Raw genomic sequence first — 18,022 nt, 5'->3', positions numbered from 1 at the left:
GATAGTCTCATAAACGAAGCTTTAATTTACCCCAAGTTTCTCCTGCCCTTGCACAACCAACAGAAATCGAGGATGGTTTGGGATGTTAGTATTTAATCTCCTGATGGAAGTAGGACATGGAGAGCTGAGGGCACTTATTGTGCTGGGCTGTGATGTACCATTCAATCCCCCTCTTGAACATGTAGTTTAGATCAACGTCTTGAGTCTCACTAATAAAAGAAAATTCAATTTCACCTTGCCATTTGCTATTTTAGTGTACAGCACAGTATAAAAATAGGGTTGGGTACTATTACTATGGTGTATCACATATAGATTCGCCAGCTTGAGAGACAGGCCTGTAGAAAGCCTAATTGGTCTGTTAAAGCTAACCGCAGGGAGATGACCCAATTCTTATTGATTAATGTTTAAAACCCAGCATTGTAGGAATGGATGTGCAATTGCATGGCACACATTAGATATCATTACAGAGTCTGTAGTTATTAATTTAAACATTACATTAAACATCATATCGTTCAATAGTAACCAATCGATCACAAAGTGATGTACTCAAACGGAAATTGTTTATTGGAAAGTAGAACTTTGAAAGATATTTTTCTTCATTTTGAAAATCTGTTCTGGCATTGCCATTCACTCCTGGATAAGACCAAGGAGAGTATGTAGTTGCTCACCTCTTTCTCATAGTCTGCGACTTGTTGCATTTTTCTCTGTACTTTATAGAGCTCTTCCTGCACCTGAGCTTTCTCTTGACTCTGGGCATCAGTGATCTGTTTCTGGAGACTGAAAATTGCCTTGGGAGAAGAATAGAAGAGAAATTGTTCTGAGAGCCCTCTTACAAAATGACTTGTGTTGTTACCTCTCAAGTCATCTCAAAATCTCTTCAGTTTCTTAAAGTGCTCTTGCATCAAGCAACATCCAAGTGAAGATGTGTGTAAATGAGCACAATTTATTTCTGTCGGAAGGAACTGCAGATGCTGGTTTAAATCGAAGATAGATCCTTCTTCAGAGTCTCAACCCAAAACGTCACCTATGCCTTTTTTTTCCAGAGATGCTGATGGACCTGCTGTGTTACTCCAGCTTTTTTATGGCTATCTTCAGAGCACCATTTATTTGTTTGGAGAGCCAAAAACAATAATCTTTGGATTCTGCACTATTTGGGATACGAGATATAATAAAGGCTCTGAATGTCAGATTCAAAGAGCGGATATAAATATCACTGATAATCTGCAGCTGGCATTGGCAAACTGTTCATGTGTCACTCAGCAAATTATCAATGGTAAAATTGCCCTAACATTTCTACCATAACTAATCAGCTTTGCATCAAAGATAGACCCAAAATGCTGGAGCAACTCTGGCAGGCAGCATCTCTGGAGAAAAATGCCAAGGCTGACTGGATCTCCTGGCTGCAAATCATTTTAAGTCCCCTTCCCATTCCCACACTGATCTTTCAGTCCTGGGCCTCCTCCATTGCCTGAGTTAGGACACATCCAAATTGGAGGAACAACAACCTCAAATTTCACTTGGGTAGTTTACGACACAACGGTATGAACTTTGAATTCTTTAATTTCAGGTAACTTGTACAAAAACTCCTCTCCCTGCTCCCTTCATCACACCATTCCAAGCCAACAATCGGCCTGTCGGAACTACCCTGCCTGATGTGGGTCCCTTGAAGACAGAAACAGGGGAATTTATTATGGGGAACAAAGAAATGGCAGACGAGTTAAACCGTTACTTTGGATCTGTCTTCACTGAGGAAGATACACACAATCTCCCAAATGTTCTAGGGGTCGGAGAACCTAGGGTGATGGAGGAACTGAAGGAAATCCACATTAGGCAGGAAATGGTTTTGGGTAGACTGATGGGACTGAAGGCTGATAAATCCCCAGGGCCTGATGGTCTGCATCCCAGGGTACTTAAGGAGGTGGCTCTAGAAATAGTGGAAGCATTGGAGATCATTTTTCAATGTTCTATAGATTCAGGATCAGTTCCGGTGGATTGGAGGATAGCAAATGTTACCCCACTTTTTAAGAAAGGAGGGAGAGAGAAAACGGGTAATTATAGACCAGTTAGTCTGACATCAGTGGTGGGGAAGATGCTGGAGTCAATTATAAAAGACGAAATTGCTGAGCATTTGGATAGCAGTAACGGGATCATTCCGAGTCAGCATGGATTTACGAAGGGGAAATCATGCTTGACAAATCTACTGGAATTTTTTGAGGATGTAACTAGGAAAATTGACAAGGGAGAGTCAGTGGATGTGGTGTACCTCGACTTTCAGAAAGCCTTCGACAAGGTCCCACACAGGAGATTAGTGGGCAAAATTAGGGCACATGGTATTGGGGGTAGGGTACTGACATGGATAGAAAATTGGTTGACAGACAGAAAGCAAAGAGTGGGGATAAATGGGTCCCTTTCGGAATGGGAGGCAGTGACCAGTGGGGTACCGCAAGGTTCGGTGCTGGGACCCCAGCTATTTACGATATACATTAATGACTTAGACGAAGGGATTAAAAGTACCATTAGCAAATTTGCAGATGATACTAAGCTGGGGGGTAGTGTGAATTGTGAGGAAGATGCAATAAGGCTGCAGGGTGACTTGGACAGGTTGTGTGAGTGGGCGGATACATGGCAGATGCAGTTTAATGTAGATAAGTGTGAGGTTATTCACTTTGGAAGTAAGAATAGAAAGGCAGATTATTATCTGAATGGTGTCAAGTTAGGAGGAGGGGGAGTTCAACGAGATCTGGGTGTCCTAGTGCATCAGTCAATGAAAGGAAGCATGCAGGTACAGCAGGCAGTGAAGAAAGCCAATGGAATGTTGGCCGTCGTAACAAGAGGAGTTGAGTATAGGAGCAAAGAGGTCCTTCTACAGTTGTACCGGGCCCTGGTGAGACCGCACCTGGAGTACTGTGTGCAGTTTTGGTCTCCAAATTTGAGGAAGGATATTCTTGCTATGGAGGGCGTGCAGCGTAGGTTCACTAGGTTAATTCCCGGAATGGCGGGACTGTCGTATGTTGAAAGGCTGGAGCGATTGGGCTTGTATACACTGGAATTTAGAAGGATGAGGGGGGATCTTATTGAAACATATAAGATAATTAGGGGATTGGACACATTAGAGGCAGGAAACATGTTCCCAATGTTGGGGGAGTCCAGAACAAGGGGCCACAGTTTAAGAATAAGGGGTAGGCCATTTAGAACGGAGATGAGGAAGAATTTTTTCAGTCAGAGAGTGGTGAAGGTGTGGAATTCTCTGCCTCAGAAGGCAGTGGAGGCCAGTTCGTTGGATGCTTTCAAGAGAGAGCTGGATAGAGCTCTTAAGGATAGCGGAGTGAGGGGGTATGGGGAGAAGGCAGGAACGGGGTACTGATTGAGAGTGATCAGCCATGATCGCATTGAATGGCGGTGCTGGCTCGAAGGGCTGAATGGCCTACTCCTGCACCTATTGTCTATTGTCTATTGATGTATTCTGTTGCCGGCTCTGTTTTATCCTGGTCTTTTCTTGCTTCCAGTTCCTCCTCCCTACAATCAATCTGAAGAAGGGTCCCAACCCGAAACGTCACCTATCCATTTTCTCCAGAGATGTTGCCTGACCCGCTGAGTTACTCAAGCATTTTGTGTCCATATTTGGTATAAACCAGCACCGGCAGTTCATTTTTATTACATATTAGCTTTGCATCAAATAATTTTCACACGGCTCTGGATCTTTTTTCTTTGTAAGTCAATATTCCACAATTAATAATGGTGACCAAAATAGGGAAACTCTTTTGGGGAAGTGAATCTACTGAACAGAATCAGCAAGCTGAATTAACATAGAAGATAATGCAGAAGCACCCTTGTTGTTTCAACAGTGCTTGGTAATTTAGCTTCCTTGTATTGTGATGGGTGGAGATTTTCCAAGACAATTTCCCTGAACGCATCAGCACTCACTGCGGTAGCAAATATAATGCACAAAGTCAGTCAGAAAGGACAACAACAATCCTATTTTTTAATGAACATGCTCCTTCAAAATTTGCAACATAAAACCTATTCAATGAAAATCCTACACTTGGTATTCTATTTTATATATACAGCAACAGCTTAATCAGACATTGCTGGTAATTGCAATCTGTGCAAGTCTTCGTTAACTCGAACATCTGATGTCCTTGTATATGCAGCAAACCTGAAGGGTCCCAACCCGAAACGTCCCCCTTCCTTTTTCTCCAGAAATGCTGCCTGACCCGCTGAGTTACTCCAGCACTGTGTGTCAATCTTCAAGCCTTCCTTTAGTGTGGTTGAGCCAACTGTTCCATGTAGAATGTTTCAAATTCTGAACAATGAGTAAGTTTCTCCTTAATATTCATCTGCTAAATGTATGTTGAATTTACTCCCTCTAAATCAGGATACTCAAAAAGGAAGATAGACACAAAATGTTGGAGTAACTCAGCGGGACAGGCAGCATCCCTGAAAACGCAAGACCGGAAAGGACATACGTATCCTTTTTGGTCCATTGAGAAATGGGACACTGTTAGATTACATTGTACTGAATTTCAATTTATTTATCCACCTGTGTTACAAGCCTGGCATCTTATATTCTGGTGCAGTTCTCTACGTTGTTAAGAATAGTGTAAATTTCAACATTCCATATGTCCAATTTAAGATTTCAGTTAATTTAGATACAAACTTTAAAATACAAATGTATTTCATGTGCATGGTCACTCATGCACTGCACAGCCAATGAAGGACTTTAATAGTCACTGCTACAAAGTAGAGAATGCAGCACCCAATTCAAAAGCTGAGCGTATCTACAAAGAACAAAGTGCTGTGACAAGATTATTTACCTTCAACCAACACAAAAAAGATCCATCACCAGAACACCAATAATAACTCCTGCACTCCCATGTAAGCGAACACCGTTGATCTTATAAATCAACTTAAAAGGGTGGCTACGGTCTTGAAAGTTGGTACCTTTGATTATGCAGCAATCCCTCAGTACTGCACTGTCACCGTACATTTTGCATTACATATTAAAGCTCACAATCCAAGGGGAGATGAGAGCTATCAAATAACTTACGCATGATAAAAATATTGCATTTACAATCATTCATTATTTAGAAATAAGTACAGGTGTCAAGATGACACATGAAGGGTAGATCAATGCACAACACCAGTGGCATTTATGGTTACATCCCTGACTTAAAACCATGCCATTTTGAGTACTGGTTGAACGGAAAGATTGATCTCTATGGAGAGTGGAGTATGATCAATGGTCAAAGTGGGATATTCTATCACTCTAACATACTTCACCCATTTCCCTATGAAGTACAGGGTCAGAATTGATTGGTTGCCCTCTTGGCTTGGACTGGAGTGCAACGTGGGAAGAAAAAAGAAAGGGAAAGAAACAAAAGTAAAATGCTGGCCTCGGAGAATCTCAGCAAAAATAAAAGAAACGTACTGACAAGTGCAGAAGTGCTGCAGAAAGAAATTATCTTGTAAAGTTTTCTGATGTATACTGAGCATTGGCAGCTCATGCACTCATTATTTTTGATGCACAATAGGATGGTTTCCATCTGATCACCCTGGGATTCACTTCTTAGGCCACTACAAGTGCCGAAGACCTTGGATTAGGATGAAATAATGATTCACGTGGAGAAATTCCTCTTTGCTGGTGTAAAGTAGATTTAGCAATTCAATTAACCTCCCGTCATCTATCGTAAAAAAAATGTGAATTGGATTCTTTAATGAAAATACTTATTTTTCTGAACTTTTAACAATTCATATTTTTCTTCTATCAACTCACTTCTTGATGCTTTTCTTCAACTGTCATTTTCAAACCCTGAAGGTCAATCGAGTGTTTGTTCTTGAGCTTTTCCAGTTCCTGCAGGAGAAATGACGTTACATGAAAAAAGAAAATTCCTACTTATTCACACCACCCCAAGTGTACTCCTTAAGTCTAGAAAAATTGCCCGGAGCCCTGTTTGGAATGTTGCATTACAATTTTATCGTTGTCCTTTTTGATAACTGTTAAATCGAACAGAATTACGATCACAGCCACAAAAGAGTTGTCCAACTAATATTCCTTTTATACCACCTCTTGTTGGACATCCTCCATAATAGGATTCCCGCGATGCAACTTTGACCTTCTTTATTATTTTTACTGACTATATCCCAGTTCAAATTGAGATACTGAAATATCGCAATATCACGATCTCCGTGCTTCTGCACTTATCAGAAATTTGACTACAAATCTTTTTTCTATCTCCCTCAAACTTCCCAACAAAGTAATTATTATTTTGTTCTTTAAATCAAGCCATATTGCAATTTGATGTTCTAACATAACCATCACTTTTCCATGGCTGTAATGTTTCTTTAATCGATATTGCCACTCTTTCTTCTTCTACTCCTCTCTCTACCCGATCTGAAAACTCTGAAACCAATAATATTAAGATGCAATTACTAATCCTGTTTAAGCCAATGTTTTCAATAATTAAAATATCAGTTGTGCATACGTCTGTGCTCCCAACTCATGTTATGCCACAAAACACAAGGAGAGGAATTGAATTTGCAATTTGATGCACAACATTAGGCATAGCTCGACACCGTGTCTGTTTTCTAAACTTTGTTTTCTATACCTTCCAAACTTTCACTAACTTTTTACCTTTTATTTTTACTTCTGCTTTTCTCCCTTCAGAATCTGTGCTCATATTCCCATCCCCATCTAGTTTAAACAGAACAAGTACATTTGCCCATGATAATATTGGTCTTGGCTCAGTTGTGGTGCAATCCATCTTGTCTGACCTTCACAAGAACAAGCCCAATGCCCCAGTTATCAGCCATCCTTCCTGGACCATCTCTCCAGACGGACAGTCATTTGCACTATCTTCCTATTTCTACTTACTGGTGCACAGCAACTGGAAGTAATTCAAGATTAATACCTTTGAAGTTTTGCTTAATCTCTTTCCTCGTTCAAATCTACCAACATGACCTTCATCCATTTTTCTACCTATTCCATGAGTGCTGAGGTGGCACAGTGGTGCAGAGGCAGATTTGCTGCCTTACAGCGCAGAGACCTGGGTTTGATCCTGACTACAGGTGCTGGCTGTATGGAGCTTGTACGTTCTCCCTGTGACCACGTGGGTTTTCTCCAGGTGCTTCGTTTTCCTCCCACACTCCATTGGCGTGCAGCTTTGTAGGTTAAGTGGCTTCTCTAAATTGTCCCTAATGTATAGAATAGAATTAGTGCACGGGAGATTGCTGGTTGGCGTAGACTCGGTGGGCAAAAGGGCCTCTTTCCACTCTGTATCTCTAATCTCAACTACCTTGGTTTGCACCACATGGTTTGGTTTTATGTAGAATAACGCATAATTTATTTAATATTTATTTAATGTTGTTATGTTAATGTGCATGTACAGTTGCAGCAAGTAAGAATGACTATTGAGAAGGCGGAGGAGAGATTTAATTGAGGCAAATAATATTACAACGTGCCGAGATAGAATGACTAGCAAGGAACTATTTCCTTTGGCAAAGGGTTATACATTTGCTGCCTGAATGGGTAGCAGAGGCTGAAACCATCAATGCAATTACCTCGTACTTCGACGTGCTTGAAGAACCATGATCTGGAAGGCTATGGAACAGCCGATGGAAGGTGGGATTAGGGTGGTCAACTCTTTCTCGGCCAGCACTTCCATGATGAGCATTGAGCCGAATGCTCTGCCTCTGTGTAGATTTTGTATGATTCCGACATACAGTGATTGTCTATACAATTACTACGACCAAGCTAACGACTACCTACAAAACCATCTGATATGGCATTCAGCTATGATGGATTATAGCACAATGGTATGGTAATAATCTAGGACAGATATGTGAACAAGCTTTGATGAAATAAAAAATGTCCAATTTTAACCTTGAAATTCTATGACAATGCACTTAAATATGTTATCAGGAATTGTAGGCTGAGATTTTCCAGTTATTTTTATTTCCATCTTTCACCGTATTTAACAGAGAGGAGAAAGCCAGCAAATAGGAGGATCCAGCGCTGCCGTCGCAGCTGCGGCTTGCCTGCAGTCCGTCTGTCTTTTGTGTTTTTTGTTGTTTTTGTATGAATTGTAGGTTTAATATGGTGTAGTGTTTGTATGTTATGTGGGGGGGGGTGGGAGGGAACGGGAACAGTAAAATTCTCTCTCCCAAACGGAGACGCGACCTTCGTTTCTGTGTCGTGTCTCCGTTCCCGCTGCGGCCTACCACCGGCCATGCACCTGGGACCACCTGGGCTCTGGTTCGCAAAGCCCGCGGCCCGGACTCACCACCTGCGGCGCTGGCTGCCTTCGGATGCTGCGGGAGCGGCTGCGACTCGTCTCCGGAGGCTCCGGCGCGGGCCGCGTGGATGTCGGAAGCCCGCAGGCTCCTGGGTGGGGGCCGACATCGGGAGCACCGGTAGCGGCAGCGACAGCGTCTTCGCCCGCCCCGAATCGCGGGGCTTGGGTCGGCCCACCGCGGACCTTTCACCACCCGGGGGGGGGTTTCAATGTCGGAAACTCCGACCGCCCCGAAGTGGAAACTCCAACAGCCTGACCGCGGGAGAAGACGGCAGGGAAGAGAAAAATACATTCTGGCCTTCCATCACAGTGAAGAGGGACTGGAGGAGACTCACTGTGATGGATGTTTCTTTTTGTTTGGTGTTGGTTTATGATTGTATGTGTTATTGCATTTTTATTGATTATTCTTATTGGTCTTATTGTTGAACTGCGGGTAATGTTTCATTTCACTACACATTTATGTGTATGTGACAAATAAACGACTATTGACTATTGACAACAAGTAGTTAAACAGCTGTTTTGGATTTCATTCCCCTAATGTTTCCTTGAAGTTATTACAAATTAAACCAAGATCTCATTTCAGTCCAGCATAGTCCTAATAAATGGTGTTATCCTAATGAAGAAAGACAGAGACATCACAGACTCAAAACAAAGGGATAAAAAGTGAACAAAGTATTTTGGGCATTTGGATACAGTATCAATCCTTTACTGTATTTTTCAGCGACGAAGTACTTTCAAACACATTTCATGCTCTCAAAGCCACTGAGTCCCTCAACTTGGTGGTTCAAGTAAAAGAATCATGATTTCTAAGCTAACGTTATTATACTGCAACAAATTTAACAGTAACACTGCATGCAATGTTGGAAGTTACTTTCAATCTGATTGCTGAATTTAACATTCAAGTAAATAACAGCATTTTTTCTTTTGATAATGGTCTATATGGCTTCTTGGATGGCAGAGGAACATAAGATGTAAAATGCAGAGGCATTCAGCACTCAGTAATATCCAATACCTTTTTTTATGGAGAAGAAAACCTACTTTTGAGTTTAGTTTAGTTTAGTTTAGAGTTTGGAGATACAGAGCGGCAACAGGCCCTTCGGCCCACTGAGTCTGCACCAATCAGCGATCACCTCGTACACTAGTTCTATCCTACACACTAGGGACAATTTACAATTTTACCGAAGCCAATTAACCTACAAACCTATATATCTTTGGAGTGCGGGAGGAAACCAGAGCACCTGGAAAAAAAACAGAGTCACAGGGAGAACGTATAAACCCCAAACAGACAGCACCTGAGGTCAGGATTGAACCTAGGCCTGCCGCTGCGCCACAGTGCCACCCCAAAATGTCAGTATTACCGATTGCTAAAAGCGGAAACGTACCTCGTCTGTTTCTTTTTTAAACTTTTGCCTTAACTCACGAGTAGCCTCCACTTTTTTCTCTTCCAGCAGAATCTTCTCTTCGCTTAGGATTTCATCCATCTTTTTCCTCATCTGCTCTACAAGAGCATGCTTTTCAACTTTTGAATTTTGCTGCTCAGTTGTCAATAATGATTTCACTTCTGTTCTAAGCTGCAGCAACTTTTCTTCCTTCTCTCCCCTGGAATGCAATAAAAACAAAATTGCCTGACATATTAATAGCATTATAAAATGTATATAACTGACAGAATATTACCAAGAATACCATCAAACAGCTGTTATATTGCCTTTTTGATCAACAACACTTTGGGAGAGTTATTACTTTAGTTTTCCTTAAACGAAGTAAAAACCTTCTTGAACAAAAGAAACAATTACTGAAATATAATTTTACTTCTATGCCGCATTAGTCAACAATAGAAATTATGCAATGTCTTTTTAAATTAGGTCCAACATGATTTTGCTATTTTATGCACCTCATAAATTTGACTTAATAGCAAGAATATTAAATATCCAATTTCAAATATAATGCAATGTTCACTAATTTTTGAGAGGATTAGCTATTAAATTAACAAATTAATTTTAATCATCTCCTAGGAGCTTACTTCTGAAGTGGCCAAAATAGTTTTTTTTCCTTTTAGTCATTAACAACGTTATATTCACAATAGCCCATTGCCGATAAAGGAACATTATTAACAAAGGGCAGTAATAAGACTGAAAGCACACCTAATGGGCTCCCATGGATTAACCCCATTGCAGGATGTTAAGTACAATTCAACCTTCTGCAGTGTATGTTAGATAACGAAAAGCAACAGCTACATTATTTTTTCCAAGCTATTCTTTCATGTTACACTTGCAGCCATTTCCTTGTTCGCCTGATTGAGGTCAATCCCTGAAAACATGCATCTGCTGCAAGTAAGAATTTCATTGCTCCATTGTCACTACATATAACAATTAAACACTCTGCACTCTTGACTTTACTTGAAACAGACTATCAACCATTTTACAAAGATTTTTCTCTCTCCAATTTACAAGGTACTAAATTCAACAGAGCAGTCTGGGAGCTCAGAATAAGACAGCTCAATGAGTCTTACAAGCACAGCACCCTTTGGCAATTTTCCATATGACAAGAAGAATGCGTGCAATTGCAGAAAATTGGGACAAAAATTGGACTACTGCAATCAACTGCTCTGTGGTGGTTAACGTCTGTGTCATTGTATAAAGGGCACGGGTGTAAATTCAAAGCCTCCTCAGTTCTACACCGATTTCGTAAAAAATTACTGACGCATTACATAATGACTGAGATATAAATAAATGATCAAGGGTAGAAGCAATGGACCTTTTACCCTGTTCATCAACTCTGATGACACTTACCTCATTTCTTTCTCTGTTCTCTCAATTTCATTTTTAACCTGGTCTCGGAGTTTAAGCAACACACTGCTCTGCTCTTCTTTCAGTCGAGTCTCCTCTTCCTCTCGTTCCACCCTGAGTTTTTCTTTTAGTAACCTTGACGATTGAAAATATAAAAATGTTAAGCTTATTCCATTTCTTTCTATGTCAAATAACTTGGCTGCTTCCATTGGCAGAAGTCGGCTCATTGAACTATTTCCACAGTCAGATTCTCAAGGTCACTCCATACCCCTGACAACAAGTAGGCTGCATAGAATGGTAATAGTCATTTAGACACATTATAATAACTTATAAACAACTGTTGTTTAATGTTGAATCAGGAAGCCTCGGGGTTAAAGATTTGGGGCGAGTTACAAAGTCCATAACTCTGAAAGCTACTTCTTTGACCAAGAGAGTAACATAATATGTTATATACATTTAAAATGGATCCTCAAGACTTTTTCTACTGGGAAATAACCAAGAGATTTTCATCACTTATGCTTCTCTGCCTTCCTAGGTCAATTAAAAAGAAAACAATCTTACACAAACAGCAACTTAATCAGGCTACTGGAAAAGTGACGATCAGTTGCATTGTTGCTCTATGCTTAGCCTGATTTACGCTCCATTATTGAGTATACAGTGGGAAATTTGACTGACTCTAATTGATTTCCCTGTAATCACATTTGGTTACATTTATCTTCCATTGCTGTTAGGTAGATAAATATTATTTAAAAATTACCCATAGCCCGACTCGACAAATCATAATGGGATGACCGATCTGTTTTTGAAGATATTGATTGACAAAGAAATGCTGGCCAGGACATTGGGGTGAATCCCTCAACCTTCTCAAAGAGTACCATGTGAAGGGCAATGGCCGTCTTCAGAGAAATGACACTTGCAATCATGCAGCATTCTGTCACTTCTGTTATGTGTCAGCTTTTGTTTTATCCAGCAGTCTCGTGTAAGAACTCACAACTTTCTCAGTTATACCTGAGCCTTTCTTCTTTCCCGTTATACATTTGCTGCGCTTCCACTTCCTCCTGTTGCCTGAGTTTACAAATATGCTCCTCCCTCTTTTTGAGCAGCTGATTTTTTTCTTTTACCGGTTCTTTGTTCAACTTGCCAAAGGACTCTTCCTCAGACTTCTGTGACTGCAGTAGCCCCTTGTCCTTCGGATGCTCCTGACGAGTGCATCTATTTTGAAAGTAAACAGAGCGTGATTACCAAACTCATTAAAAAAAATTGTGCAGAAATTCTTTCCAAAGTCTATGGGTCAACAGAAGCTAAGATGCCATATATATTGTTGATGTGGTAATGCGGCTATCTTCAGAGGAGACCTAGGATATTCCAACAGACCATAGTGAGGCATTTGTAACACAAGGAAATACAGATACTGGTTTATAAAAAAAGACAAGTGCTGGAGTGACTTAGCAATCAGGCAGCATCTTTGGTGAACATGGATAGGTTACGATTCAAGTCAGGACCCTTCTTCAGACTGATTGTGGTGGGGGTGGGGGAGAAAGCTGGAAGAGCGGAGGGGCAGGACAAAGCCTGGCGAGTTATAGGATACAGGTAAGGGTTTTTGATATAAGGATAGACGTGGTGTGAATTGTGAAGCCAGAGGACTGAATATCGATGGGATGTATGGGGGGGGGGGGGGGGGGGGAGAAAAGTCCAGGTGGACAGAGAAATGGTGGTGGGGTGGGGGAGAAGAAAATAAATGCTGTTTGTAGGTTAGTTACCTAAAATTGGAGAATTCAATGTTCATATCATTAGATCATAAGCTACCCAGGCAGAATATGAGAAGCCAGTCCTCTAGTTTGTGTGTGGCCTCACTCTGGCAATGGAGGAGGCCCAGGACAGAAAGGTCAGTATGGAAATGGGAAGGGGAGTTAAAATGTTTAATAACCAGGAGATCTGGTAGGGTTTGGTGGACCGACCTAACCAGTGAGGCACATATATATGTTAAATTTAATTAGCAGCCTTCCACCTTTTTACTTCTGAGACATTTGTGATGTAGTGTAGGCTGCTAACCTTCTCTTCTCATTTTAAAAATATGAGAATGACATTCCTATATTGGCGGTAACATCCAATTTAAATTCAAATACCTTGATGAAATCACTGTTTGCTGTACTCACTGAGAACAACAGAATAAAAGCCAAAACACCTTTCCAACAAACTTTATCCAAAAACCATCAGTCACACACCTTCACAGAATTAGTTCACACTGACACGAGGAAAAACACTTTTGCTTCTCTGCTGTACTCCATTTCCAGGAAATAACCATTAAAATAATTGTAATCCACATTTTGTGCACATTGTATATTACAGGATCAATGACCCAAATTACTCCGTGAGATAAATCAGCTGGAAATTGATGTTTAGCCTTCAGATGATCCTACCCAACGAGAAAGTATTTTTTGTAACATCGTAGATGTCAGAGTAAAGCGGAACAATAGGTTGAAGCTGCTGCGATCGCTCAATCTTTGTTTTATATAATAGCCATTGACAATTTTACTCTGAAAGCTTCCATATAGGTAATCTTTAAACTTTTCAAAAATGACACTTTTACGAACAAGATTATTCATCCCAACTGCTGAAGCTTTTACCCATTATTAGCTAACGGTGAGATTTTTTTTTGAATTATGATGATCTGAAGTGCACTGCTTGAAAGGAATGTGGGGGAAGATACAATAGTAACTTTGAAAAGGAAATTGAACATGTACTTGGAGAAAAAATTGCGGAGCTGCTGAGCAGAAGAGTGGGAGAAAGTGTATGGCACTTCAAGAGCCAGCACTGGCGTGGCGCATCAACTGCTGCCACCTTCGTCTTTCTAGGTCCCATCATTATATAACAACTGCTTACCCTCTCTGACAGGAGAGTAACCTGAGTTCAACTTCTAGTGTAAAAATAGGCTGAAAGTCAATGGGACGATTGGAACTTAATTCAAAATTGTGCAGAATGCAAGAAAATAACATTGCATTAAGGACAGCCTGTCGATAAAGAGGCAAGATGGAGCACAAGCATTCAGCATCAAAGCAATTGCATGACACCATAATGCAATGATATAATTTAATCAAAATATAGATAGGTGCAGTTACATTTCAGAAGCTGTACAGTTTCAGAGGGGGCAGGTAGCTGCTTCTGGCTGGCCATTAGTTCCACTTCACTTCCATTATCCTTAGGGCAATCATCATTTTCCTTCTTGTCGGGCAGATTACTTAAAAGATTCTTGCCGTTTTCATCTTTGTGTCTGTTATTATGTGTAATCTTCTCATTCGTGCTTCACAGGGATTTAGAAAAAGGGTAAGGACCATGTGCAAAGGAATCTATTATCATGACAAACCGTTGCAGCTTTCTCATATTATCAAGGCCTGATGGAAGATCCATGGAGATGATGTAGCTTCAGTCATCAGAGTGCCACACAGATAGCAGACAAACTGTCAGAAAACCACTGGATTCCTAAGTCGCAGAATATGGAGTTGGGAAAGTGCCAAGGGAATAGTTCGCAAGCAGACAGAATTTTAAAATAGTTGGGAACTGATCCTTTAACACTCCTCTCCAAATGATTTCTTCCCTCTTATTCTTTGTCCTGGAGGTGAATCATTTAGTGAAAGCACCACACTAATGTTCATGCCCGAAGAGGGTTATTTCATTTCTTTGTTCTTGCTCTTCCTTTGCTGATATCAGAAATGGCCACCTGTCTCAAAAAGATTGATTCTACTGCAGATCTTCAGCTATCTCTTATCACATCAGATTCACATTACAGTTTACCACCTCTTTTATTGGTACGATTCAGCTGCACACATCTTCAAATTAGCTGAATGTTATCAGAACTATTAAATTCCAGTGTTATGTACGTCAGATTAAACAGCTGTGTTTTATCTTGGATACATTAATCTTGGTCATAAAAAGTTGTTTCATTATAGTTATTTTTTCCTTTTTGATTTCTTCTGTGGGTCATTGCACAGTTAAGTGGCAGTTGCAGGTAAAACTCAAAGCATCTAATTCTCATCAACTTGTCTATTGAAACTGCTGGGGCAAATGCACAAGTGCCACTAATGGACGTGGAAGTTCATAGTGGAATTACAATGTGCAAATATTTTATAAGAAAAAGGAACAAAGTTATTTCCTAAATGTTGGAGGTATTATAAACCTAACAAATGAAATTAGAACTTTGAGAATCATTTTAGAACATTTAACAACAACAGGAAAGGTCTTGTTGATATTAAATTAAGCTGCTAAGCACAGAAAAATTATTTAGGGTGTCCATAAACAATTAACATGGTATTGTTTTTTTGTTAGGGGGACTGAGATACAGTAAAAATCTTTGCTTGCATGTTATCTAGTTAAATCATACCATACACGAGTACAATCAAACCATTATGTAAGTCGAAGAGCTAGTACAAAGAGAAAAACGCCAAAGTGCAGAATATAGCGTAACAGCGTTGTGGTGTTACGGTAATGGAAAAAAGAGCAGATCCTAAAAAGTGCAAGGACTGCAATGTTATAGGTTGGGAGTTCAGAACTACACCCGTAGCTTATGGGAGGTCTGTTCAGTAGTCTGATAACAGCGGGAAATAGCAGTTTTTGAATCTGGTGGTACATGCTTTCAAGCATTTGCATCTTCTGCCTGATGGAAGAAGGGAAATAACCAGAGTGGAACATGGTTCTTCATTATTTAATTATTCACAAAATGCTGGAGTAACTCAGCAGGTCAGGCAGCATCTCGGGAGAGAAGGAATGGGTGACGTTTCGGGTCGAGACCCTTCTTCAGACTGATGTCGGGGGTGGGACTATGGTTCTTCATTAATTTGGCTGGCATCTCAAGGCAATATGAAATATTGATGGGGGAGATGGGATTGCTGGGTTGTGTAATGGACTGGGCTACATCCACAACTCTGCAATTTCTTAAAGTTGTTTGTCTTACAGTTGTTGCCAAATCAAGCTGTGATGCATTCCAATAGAATGCTTTCTATGGTGCATTTGTAGAAGTTGCTAAGAGTCATTGAAAACAGACTGAACTTCCTGAAGGGTAGGTAACACTCCCAGTAGTTTGAACTCACCCCAAATAATGCACCTAAAAAGCAGCTCTGGGTATAGAGGGCATATATACACACAAGCAAATGAAATTTGCTCGGTATGGAAACTATAAACAAACTAGAAAGGTGTCCCAACTTGTGAGCCATCGTTATAAAATTCTGGTGACAGGATGGTCATTTGGGTTGACAGTTCACAACAGATCTTGAATACTAAATATGTACCTTTCAGAAGGCTCTGCTCTTTTCCTTCTTTCTTCAAGATTTAGCTCCTTGGTATCTTCCTCCTCCTTCGAATACAAATATGAGATCAGAACAATACCTATTGTTATTTAAATAAAACATACACCACGCCAATACTTTCTGCCTTGCTGTTGCACGTTATTAAATCAGTGTTTACAGAACCCAAATCTCGGCGATCACCATACGTCCTAACTTTTCATTATTTAAAGAATACTTGAGATCAATCTTTTTTTTGTCCAAAATGCACTCGTGCTTCTAGGGTAGACACAAAGTGCTGGAGTAACTCAGCAGGACAGACAGCATCACTGGAGAGAAGGAATGGGTGACCTTTCGGGTCGAGACCCAAGAAGTCTGAAGAAGGGTTTCAACCCGAAACGTCACCCATTCCTTCTCTCCAGTGATGCTGCCTGTCCCGCTGAGATAATCCAGCATTTTGTGTCTATCTTCGATTTAAATCAGCATCTGCAGTTCTTTCCTGGACATATTTCTCTTACCTCATTTACCTAGCTAATAGCCCAAACAGATCAATAATCCTTCCTTCAGTTGCACAAATTAATGAAACCTCATTTGGAATAATATGTATAGTTTTAATTTCTCTATCCAAAGGATGATATATTAACCTTAAATTGACTGTAGTGTAGACAGTACATTGTAATACTATGAGAAGGAAATCTTATGGAGACAGATTGAAGATGACTAGCCTGTTTTTAAAGCTTAAAAGAGTGAAAGATGACATCTTCGAGATACATAAGATTCAGAGAGACGGTGAATAAATGGTGAAAAGTAGCTTACTCCAGCCAAAATAATCGAGAAGTAGGCATGGTCAAATGATAATGGGCTGGCCATGCGCACCTAAGCCAATAAAATATTTTTTTATGTACACCAGGTCTTAAGTTATTGAAATTCTACCATTCAACACTTTGAATGCACTGTCATTTAGTATACTGAAGGTGGTGACCAGTAGGCCTTTGGATTCAGAGACTCAGTTACAGAAATTTGGCAAAACATTGGATGAGGTACAGGACCAGCCTTGGTCTGAGAATGAAAGAGCAGACCCCAGTTGCTTTGTGATCCACTCTAACGCTATATATAAATTTATTATGTTCTTACAAATTTGCCTTCAATTCTTTGGGCTTGTTATGTTAGGTAAAATTGTTCTCCTCCCATGTCAATTTTATCCTCAAGACGTTCAATTTGATTTGTTGGATATGGATTGCTATTTATAACTTATGTTGGATTTCTCTATTCGGCTCACATATTATCAGGTTTATAGTCATTGTTCATATCTCTCACATGTGCAATAACTCTCAGAGTTACTACAATTAATACAACCCACCAAAATTAATAAAACACACTGAAATTAATCTCCCCTCTCTTGGTCCTGAAGCAATATTTTGACCTGAAATTGCCAAATTTACTTTGCATCCCCCCCCCCACCCCAGCACAAATGCTACTCAACCCACTGAGTTTCTCCAGAAGAGTGTTTGTTGCTCCAAATTCCAGTATTTGTATTTGGGTCTCCACTGAAATTAGACTTGCAATGGCACTTGATACTAAAATTTGATACTAAAATTATCAGACTTCAAATTTATGCCAGTAGTTCTTACAGCTCATTTTCAACAATTAAAATACTGCTGTTAAAATG

The 18,022-nt window shown here is 40.2% G+C and overlaps 1 protein-coding gene across 1 annotated transcript in view; it reads right to left on the bottom strand.

The window, feature by feature from the left end:
- Window positions 1-18,022, bottom strand: part of cep164 (centrosomal protein 164) — a 161,332-nt gene that overhangs the window by 31,041 nt on the left and 112,269 nt on the right. The window contains exons 12-17 of the mRNA XM_078426641.1: window positions 16,360-16,424; window positions 12,086-12,289; window positions 11,081-11,212; window positions 9,674-9,890; window positions 5,774-5,851; window positions 669-788 (exon numbers count right to left, since the gene is read on the bottom strand). Coding sequence (XP_078282767.1) covers window positions 669-788; window positions 5,774-5,851; window positions 9,674-9,890; window positions 11,081-11,212; window positions 12,086-12,289; window positions 16,360-16,424 — 816 coding nt within the window. The remainder of the gene's footprint in view (window positions 1-668; window positions 789-5,773; window positions 5,852-9,673; window positions 9,891-11,080; window positions 11,213-12,085; window positions 12,290-16,359; window positions 16,425-18,022) is intronic.

Source organism: Rhinoraja longicauda, chromosome 32 (genome assembly GCF_053455715.1).
Source record: "Rhinoraja longicauda isolate Sanriku21f chromosome 32, sRhiLon1.1, whole genome shotgun sequence".
Classification (NCBI taxonomy): domain Eukaryota; kingdom Metazoa; phylum Chordata; class Chondrichthyes; order Rajiformes; family Arhynchobatidae; genus Rhinoraja; species Rhinoraja longicauda.
Note: the sequence above shows the minus strand (reverse complement) of the source record. Positions and strands in the feature narration are given on the sequence as shown.